We start from the raw sequence: 9816 nt of genomic DNA, 5'->3' as shown, positions 1-9816 counted from the left end.
AAAGAAAGAAAGAAAGAAAGAAAGAAAGAAAGAGAGCAAGCAAGCAAGCAAGCAAGCAAGCCTAACAAGCAATCTCAAGTTGACAACAGAAATATAGAATATATCACTGACCCCAGGTCTGGCATTAATTTTACATGCATGAACTCTGGTTTAACAGCCAACCTGTAACTAGCTGGTGCATGCACTGATGTGGGGTTTTCTGTAAGCCTTCATTATGCTGTATAAAGGAGTCAAAGACTTGGAGAACTTTTCATCCATACGTTCAGATGTCTGATAAGGTGGACTGTGCCTCCTCCTGCTCTGCTCTCTAATCCTTGGCCAACTAATCAGAGGAACGGACCTCTTTGATCCCAGTGGCAGACAGATGCCCTCACTGTATGTGGAGCCTAGGCATGACTGAATACCTGTTAAAAGTGAAATAATGGACGGTGTGTTTTTTTTTGCCTTTTTCTGTGTGGTCAGGGCCACCAGCTGAGTTAGACCTTTGAGGCTTAGTAAAAGTAAATCTGTCATTCTATTTTAAACCGAGCTGTTGCTTCTCTCCTGTTTACACCAGAGTGCCTGTCAGCAGGAGCTGGACATGGTCTTAGAGGAGATCTCTAAAATGACCTCTGAGGACAACAGAGGCCCCCTGGAGAACCTGTACGGGCTCAAATTTCCAAACTGTGACAAACATGGACTGTACAACCCCAAACAGGTGAGCCGGAGGTTACACTGCCCTGAAATCTTTAGGTGGTTTAATTAACCTTCATAGTCATTTTATACCTAAAGGTCCATCCTTTACATGTGAAAATCACATGTGTTTGCTTTGCATTTTATTTTATTTTATTTGATTTGCAATTCATGCAACTATGAAATAAGTGAAAGACATGAGGCTTTAGCATCATTAAGAGCTTGATATGTAAAAATTCAGAACAGAGAGCACTTAATCACACATGCAATGTTTTTTTTAGCATGTGCAATAAGTCAGCATCCTTGGTGATCCACCACGATTGCTGCGCACATGTTTAGACGGCAAATCAGTTTGGTTCTACTCCATTAAAATGAGCACATATCCTTTAGAGGGCTAGTCACCATTTTTGGTCATTTGCATACCCCTTACAAATTGAGTCACCCCATCCGTCAGTGAGGACTAGCAGGGGAAGATTTATATCCTGCCATTTTCAGTAAAGATACTGCTCAAGGCAGTACATTTAATTTTGGCATTTGACCAATCAAATAAGCCCCTGGGTGACATGTTACCTACTGTAAATTAAGTTGAAAAAGGTTAAATATGTTAAGTGAAAAAGTTAAAAAGCTATAAATGAAAATATAAGTGCATGTAACAGCATTAATGATCTAAGGTTTGTTTTTTTAACAGAAAACTAATTAGTTTCTTTCACTCTGTGTTTTTGATGGATTTCTTATAGAATAACTTCTGTTATAGTTTTGAACGTATTAGGGCAAGTGACCATTTCTTGTTATATATATATATATATATATATATATATATATATATATATATATATATATTCTCTTGTTCTCCAATAACACTCTTAGTTTAAAATTTTGATTTTCAAAGTAGTTCACAGAGTTCCCGACAACATAAAGGGTTAAGAGTTGTCCTAAAGGGAAAATGAGGTTCTAAACCATGTTTTAGGAGCTAATAACACAAAAAAAAATAAGAAGAATAATAAATATAGTACTGGTACTATAAATATTTGTAGAGTATCTTACATAGGTAGCAAACAAAGTAAAAACTAAAATTAAATTTAAAAAAACTAAAGCTAAAGAGACATTTCTTAAGTTTTAATATCATTAAATAGTCTTTTTATTTGACCCTTTACAACTAAAACCTTGTGTGATCAGCAGACTGACACCTCAGTGGTTAAACACCAATGCATCTATGAGGCTGTAGCCTATATTCTCTGAATGTACTAAGGGTTCGAAGCTGCTGTGCTGTTCTGTGGATGTGAATTCAAAAGTCGTCCATGTTACTGTAAATGGGTCCAACCTATTGCTAAACTGTTGCTACTGAGAAGCTACCAACATGCAGCTGAACTCAGGCACCAATGACATCTCCAGGTAAGGTAAAAAAAAAAAAAAGTAAAAAATAACCTACAGTACTAGAACAAGCAGAAGAGTTCTGCAGTTCTGTGGTTTGGCCACAGGTGTCAGTATCATTAGAAAACTGTAATGTCTCTTTAAAGAAATAATGAAAGAAGAAGAATTGGAAGGGAGTGGGTGCCGAGTGGTTAGGGGATAGATGTTGGTATCCTGAGGTTCTGAGTTTGAGCCCCACTCCCACAGACTGCCACTCTGGGTCTCAGAGCAAAATACTTAACCCCACCTCTCCCCGGGCGCCCCATGATGGCAGCCCACTAGTCCTCAAGGGGATGGGTTAAATGCAGAGGTAAATTTCTCAATAAAGTCTAATAAAGTTCAATTATAATTGCTATTATTTTATGATTGACCCAACATTAAATTCAATCAGTCTGCGTCCTTAGATGTCCTGCCTTCATACTGTCTCAGCTGCTCCTCAGATTGTCTCTTCTGGGTTGTTTGCCACCTTTTTCTCCCTTCTCTGTATTTAAGCTTAAGCTTAAATATATATGCCAAAACTATGCTCTGTATTTGGGTGCTTATTTAACTAAACCACGACACACATGCATGGGGAGACAATGCAAACTCCATGCAGAAAAGCCCCCAGGTGGGGTTTTTAGCCTTGAACGTTTTTATGGTGCAATACCTAAGCTTCAAATGCAGTTCACCATATCATGCTTACTTGGAAAAAGATGATTGAATTGAATAAATTAATTCGCGTCTGTCTCTCCTTCTATGCTTGCATTAAGATACAATAAGCAGGAGCTACCCTGTTTTATGAAAAAAGAACAAACACAACACATTAATGATAATAAAATGACTCTAACAGAACTAGAAACAGACCACCTGTAGCAACCAGGGATGAGGGAACAGAAGGGAGAAACAAAGCATAAATGATTTGCTAGGAATCTATGGGATAAGTGAAACAGTACACAGAGTTAAATTCCCAGCAATAGCTTTGCTAATGATCGTGTCCAGGAAAGATATTTGGCTAAACACAGAAATACTGAGCCAGGAGAACTTTCCATGGAAAATAAAAAAAACAAAGAGTACAGAAAGTATCCACAAAGTACCCACAGAGTTTCCAACTTAAGAAAACTGGCCTGATTATGCTTTAGAAGTAACCAGAGTTAATGATAAAGACCTGCTGTGCCGCCGTTTAATCACAGATTCAGACTCAACAAAAGCTTTAAACGTGTTTATATGAGTAATGTCGATGTAAATATCACGCAGCAAAGCTACATGATGTCATATCTGATACGCTAACCCACACATGGCATAATACTTTTTAAAATTTTTCAACGTATAAAGAAATTGGTTACCTAAGGTAAACTAGGTTATGTTGTAGGAACTGAAAATGTTTAACTTTGAACTATGAAGCCATTTTAACGCTAACAGCTGATCAGGGCCAAGGTGGATTCAAGGAGAAATGATCAAAATAAAATAAATATAAACTAAAAAAATAAACTAAAGCTGCTACACCAGACTAAACAAAGATACAACTGGTTTAATTATATTAAACTTTTACAAAATTATTATTATATTATATTATGATGCTCTAATACATATATTTTGTATAATTCGGTTGTGTCTGTTTAGCTGGATTAATAAAATATCCAGCCAGTTTTGCTTTTGTGAATATCGCTATCTATCCTTAAAACAACGTGGATTTACTGTTTGACAATGAGGCTCCAAGACGGATGCAGAGGATCCAGGGTTGATCAAAACTTGCTTTGCTTTTTCCCTAGAATTTGCACCTTTTCCCTGTAGGTTTTCTCTCAGTACTCCTGATGTTTTCCCACAGGTTCCAAGATCAGGGTCTCAAAGTTCACCCTTAGGTGTGAGTTAATGTGTGTTTATGGTTTTGTTGTTTCTCTGTTTTGCTCTCTGATGGATTGGTGACCTGTCCAGGTTGTTCCACACCAGTCATGGCTTTTAAAATAAACAAGTATAGATAGTGGATGTATGTCATTGATGATCTGGGATTGGAAAAAAATAACTGCTTGCTAAGCAACAGACACTTTTTTAAGTGTGGAAAATATAAATAGAACTGTCACAGACAAAAGGAGCCTACAGTATATACCTACAGTATGAAACTACAGTACTGTAGATTCAGCTGCTTGATGAGTTTTAAGTTAGTGCAGATATTAGTGTTTTAGAATAGAGTAGAATAGAATAGAATAGAAAATCCATTAATGGGGAAATCCCACAATGGGGAAATTCTGGTGTTTACAGCAACAATATAGAATATATATTATAGAAAAAATGGTCACACAAATGTGGATCTTTGAAAAATGTATAAGAATAACATATTTGGTGAAGAGTTAAAAGATAAACAATACAATACTGTACTATAAAGGGTTTTAGCAATATAAAGCTGTGCACCTGGGGAATAAAATTACCAATATATACAGCTATTGACATTTTTGCTGCTGTCATTTTGTGCAAAATGACAGCAGCACAGCAGTTTTCCACTTAAATGTGTTTTTCTTGAGTAGCAGTGGAAGTGTAACGGCTGAAAGAAATATCCACCATTCCAAGATGAAGCAAGCTTAAAATAGTCCTAATAGTTGAAGCAGTTCAACTATCCCATCACTTTTGCATTAGCCTTTTGATTTTAGGTGTTTGTTAGACTTTCCCTATTAAACTTTTGCCTAGCAACACAAATAGAGCTTATAAGGCTTCTTTTCCCTCTGAGACTTAATTATTTAAGTGTGTCTTAGCCTTTTGTGACGTGGCTTTTAGTGTAGTAGCACAAATAGGGAAACATAACAAAAAACTGTCTTACGTGAAGAGAAATAAAAATATCAACTGTAGCTTCTGATATAACGCATAATAGTTTTTTTTTTTATTTCTATTATAAATTTGCACAAAACTACATCAATATTTTGCTAATTTTGAAATTCGAATTCAAAGTGCAAAGTTCCACATTTGTGGTATTTCCATTCAATATCAAATACTATTAAAATTCCACTTTAATACATTTGGTCATGCAACCGCTCTGAAAACAACATCACATCTGCTAATCTAAACACATGAGATATATTCATATTGGGGAGTAGCAGCCTAGTGGTAAGGGCACAGAGCTTGGAATCCTGAGGTTCTAAATTCAAGCCCCACGTCTCTGAGTAAGACCCTTAACCCCATACTGCACCCCGGGTGCCTCACAATGGCAGCTTACTGCTCTCCAAGCGGATGGGTTAAATACAGAGGTAAGTTTCTCCAACGTGAGATCAATATCGTACAATTATTATAAAAATATTATATTATTTTGACCACAGCTCTAGAGGGCGCCTTCATACTGAAACTATTTCCACAATAATTAATTGTCTTTTTACAAGGCATTAAGGTCTAGAGGCAGATCATGTGAAAAAAAGTGTTTCCATTGCAGTTGTGCCAGATATAAAACATTCACTACAGCTCATCAAAGAGTAAAAACTTGTTAATGAAAAACATGAGTCGTTTCAAAATTGCTGTTTCCATTTGGCTAATTAATTTTTATAATTACATTTTGTGCAATTTGATGATGAATGGAAATGCATCAAGTGTTAAACATTTGCTACGTAAAAGCATTTTACCTGAAGTGCTAACATGTTCAACAGATGTATGTTTTTAAAAATTCATTTTACATAACAATCTCTAATTAATTCAGGAAAACCCTTCAACCTGTTGTATCCTTTATAAACTCCACCACAGCCTCCTCCTCTTCCTCGGCATCCTGCTTGTGAATACACACACACACGTTTGAGAGGATGTTGTCATCCTGAATGAGGCAACAAGCCTCTCAGCTTAAGGTTACAAGGCAATAAAACGGTTTGGCATACTGCATGGGAAGAGCTCTGTTAAGCTGAGGAACGAGCTGTGCTTCCGACGGGGGGATTTTGAATTCTGCTCACCCATAGAAATCAGATGAAGGAGGACAAACAAGGTCACATATCCAGTGTTTTTCTTACGAAGATAGTGGAGCAGAAAAGAAGATTTGAATAGGCGCCATAGTCTCCTAAAGGAGGGCTCTCAACCACTGAGCCAAGTTTCATCACTAGTTACAAACAACAGCATTGTTTTTGAGCAGAGTCCTCAGTTCCCAGGGAGGAACACTGTACCTCCTTAACACTTGGCTCCCCTTTGGAGTTGTCCCTCCTTGCAGCGTGGTAATTACTGTAACTGTCACTTCTTTGTTCTTTCTCATAGAAAGAAGAAAATAAAAAACCTTTTCTTTACTTGGTCGCCCCGCGTGCGCGGCGTAAACTCTGTCCGCTTCAATTACGACCTCATTTTAAAATATAGGGGGGGGTGTCTCTGCAGGGGGGCCGACCCCTCACCATGTCCATGTGTGTGTCTGTCTGTGATAACCTATGGTTGAGGATAGTCTGTGAGCTGTGTGTAGGGGGTATGACCTGAGGACAGGCTGTTATTGGGTGAGTTTGGTCCCACCCGAACCACAGCCCTCAGTCTTATCCAATGGCCCGCTGCGACCAGCAGATCCTCTCACACACACAGACACATTTCAAACCATCAAACACCATGCTTCATTAAGCCAACCCTGCTTCCCACTGTGCATCCTTAACACCCCTCCTCCTTTTTTTCCTGTGTTTTCCAATTTGTCTAGTTTGTGTTTTTCTTCTCTACTTCCAGTGCAACATGTCCAACCATGGCCAGCGGGGAGAATGTTGGTGCGTTAATCCACTAACGGGTGTCCAGATCCCAGAGACACCCAAAGTCCGAGGGGATCCCAACTGTAACCAATTCCAGGAGGAGCTGGGTGTGATGCCCACTTCAACAACGTCTCGCTAGCATGCATGCATCGAAAAGAGCAGAGTTGGTGTAAACGGTTCAATTCAACCTTTGAAAATATCGTTTTCATAATAAGTGTGTTCCATCTAAATATGATGAGATTATAAAATGCTTTTTTTTTTTTCATTGGCACGAAAATTAGCAAGAGCGAACCTGGTTTGCAGAATCAAAGAAAATTTACTGTAAATATCGCAGTTATTCTATTAATATTCTGAGCAAAGCATTTTGAGTTGATTGGTCCTGGACTAAATATAACTTCCAATCCCTGTTATTTGTCTTGTCAAGGATTTTGCTATCAATATCCATAAGTTAGGCAAGCAATCAGTGCTGTGTTCTGCATGGCTGCATGGCATGTGCACATCATGGGAATAAGTTTAGTATTTTGCTTATCCAACAAACCTCTTTGCATATATGTTTTCAAAATTCAACCTTATTTTTAGAGCAGATTTAAACACCTTTAGAGGCTACCCTGTAGTTCAGCTGGACAGCGGCTACATAACCAATAAGATTAAGGTATAACAAAAGAAATTGAAAATACAAAAAAGTCAAAAGTGAATAAAATAACAATAAAGTAAGGCTAATAAAAAATAGTCCTACTATACTTCAATGCCTATTTTTGCTCCCTAGGGAAAGCGAGACAGTATTGGCAGCAGCAGTTGTCTGTGTCATTGTGACGTGGGCTGTATTCAGAGTTTTTGGAGAGTGTGGCACATTAGACACCAAATTGTCTGGTGTTTAAAGCTACAAGTTTCATTGGAGCACAATGAAGTTGCCAGCATCAACTCTTCTACAAACTGCTAAGTACTGAAACATCAGCAGGAGCAGGATGTAATTCTACTGAAGTATGTATGTCTTCTTTTTTTAACAGCGTCCTGTCTGGAAATGTGGCAATAAGAATAATTGTCTTGATGCCAAAAAAGAGTCCAACATATTTTGTTCTTACAAGTGGAGCAGTACAGCTATCGCCATAGTGTTCTGCTTGATTTATGCATATAAATAGCTTTATTATAATTCATGCAGGGAGTATTACAGATTATATGGAAACTGCAATGTAAGTAGAACAGGAAAGTCAAAACAGAAAAAAGGAGAAAAGATGAAAGAAAGAGGAGATAAAGGGAGACGATGATGAAGTATGTATGTCTTCAGGGACAAATGATTAAGCTCTGTTAAATTTAGGCGAAGCAGTGTCAGGACATTAAGGCATGTTGTGGAGGAGCAAAATATTAAGGCCAACTTACAGGAAATTCAGGTTAAAAAACTGTTTATCTCTTACCACATAGGAGAGACTGGTGCTTCAGGACAATCCACTTTGAGCAAATAAAACAACACAATCCAAATACTGATGAAATATAGTTTGTTAATTTAATGTATTTATGGTTTTAAAAGCTTTTTTTTTTTACTATAATTCTTCTTTATTAACTATAATGTAGAATTGAAAGATTTCCAAGGCTAAGATGCAGAAAAAAATGCTTGATTAGGATATCAGTATTTAAGATGTTTTAGAATTATTATATTTTGAGTTTTTTTAAATTATTTGGCCTTAACCGTAGTATGCTAACATTGGCATGCCCAGCTCGGTCCTGCTCAAGAAAAATTACAGTTTGTATGGCATCAGTATTCTGCCAAAATTCTACACTGAAAAAAAAAATGCAACCGTTTTTGCCACTTACTTAATCATATTGAGTGACTGTAACGCAGTTGGTCCATGTTAGCAGGTTAGGACATAAACAATCCTTTTTCCTGTAACTAAATATGATTAAGTAAGAAAAATTTTCAGTGCACACACGCAATAAATCCTCCTACGAGCAGCTTTACTTCATGGAGATGCTTGTGTGTGACATGTTTGAGCCCCGTGGAAAACTATTTGCACATGTAACATGCTAAACATGCATGTGAGGAGCAGTTTACGAGTGTCTGTATGAAGTAAAGCTGCTTGTAGAAGTATTTATTGTGTGTGTGTGGACTTTTGGCAGAATACTGACACCATAAATTCAGTTTTTCAAACTCCACAATCAAAGGGCAGCTTCGCCTTAACATACTAGCTACTAGGGCTTCAAATCTGTTTGCTGCTTAATTCTGTATGTCAGGTAGCATAGCAATTTGATTTGTTCAAAGTAGTAGCAATGAAAACATGCCTGATTTAGAAAAAATAAAATGATTAAAACTCAAAACATCTCTTTAGAAGGAACTGATCTCAGCATATGTTCTTGAGAAATCACTTTTTCTGCTGTTTACATCTGGTAAGATCGTAACTTCCCATAACTGCACAGAGTTCAATAAAAGTTTGAATAAACTGCAGTAGCTTTCTTAGAGTCCTTGACTTCCCTGAATATAGCCTATGCTCTATCACATGCAGACTTCCCAACACCACCTTTTACCACAGAAATCAAGAAAAGGTTGCTTGATTTGAAAATTAATTTCTTTAAAAGACACTAAAGGAACTTATTGTTTTGGATTACATTTTATAACTCTAAGACCTGAAGCTATTTCAGATTTCGCTGATGCTAATGCAGTTGTTCTTAGTTTGCAACTGATTGTTTTCCTGTATCATTTTCATTGTGTATTTTGTAGCTTCCCTATGTTTTAAAAAAAATATATATATATATATTAAAACAATAATGAAATCCAAATTCAGTCTCAAAGTTTTTTGGTATAGTTGCTGCCATTTGTTCCTTTAATGAAAAAGCACATTTGAAAGGCCTGACTGAGAAAGGGGAGGGTATGGCTGCTGGACGGACCTTCTCCATGCATGTATGTATATGACAGGATACTTCAACACCTAAAGGACAACTGCCCAACATTTTCATTTGATTTTTTTTTTTTTTTTAAGTTTGCATCAAACCCCAAAATAAAATTAATTCAACTTTGTGTTTCCATCTTTCTGCCATCATCAGAATTCTTCTATTCAGAGAACTTTGCACATGTACAAAAACTGGTCAG

The 9816-nt window shown here is 37.1% G+C and overlaps 1 protein-coding gene across 1 annotated transcript in view; it reads left to right on the top strand.

Annotated features, from left to right (window-relative positions):
- The window catches only part of LOC107086206 (insulin-like growth factor-binding protein 2-B), a 24601-nt gene extending 16888 nt beyond the window's left edge, over window positions 1-7713 (top strand). The window contains exons 3-4 of the mRNA XM_015376995.1: window positions 557-697; window positions 6718-7713. Of these exons, the coding sequence (XP_015232481.1) occupies window positions 557-697; window positions 6718-6876 (300 nt within the window). The 3' untranslated portion in view covers window positions 6877-7713. The remainder of the gene's footprint in view (window positions 1-556; window positions 698-6717) is intronic.
- Window positions 7714-9816: the final 2103 nt, after the last annotated feature.

The sequence above is a fragment of the Cyprinodon variegatus genome, unplaced genomic scaffold (genome assembly GCF_000732505.1).
Source record: "Cyprinodon variegatus isolate N-32 unplaced genomic scaffold, C_variegatus-1.0 Scaffold145, whole genome shotgun sequence".
Taxonomy (NCBI): domain Eukaryota; kingdom Metazoa; phylum Chordata; class Actinopteri; order Cyprinodontiformes; family Cyprinodontidae; genus Cyprinodon; species Cyprinodon variegatus.
Note: the sequence above shows the minus strand (reverse complement) of the source record. Positions and strands in the feature narration are given on the sequence as shown.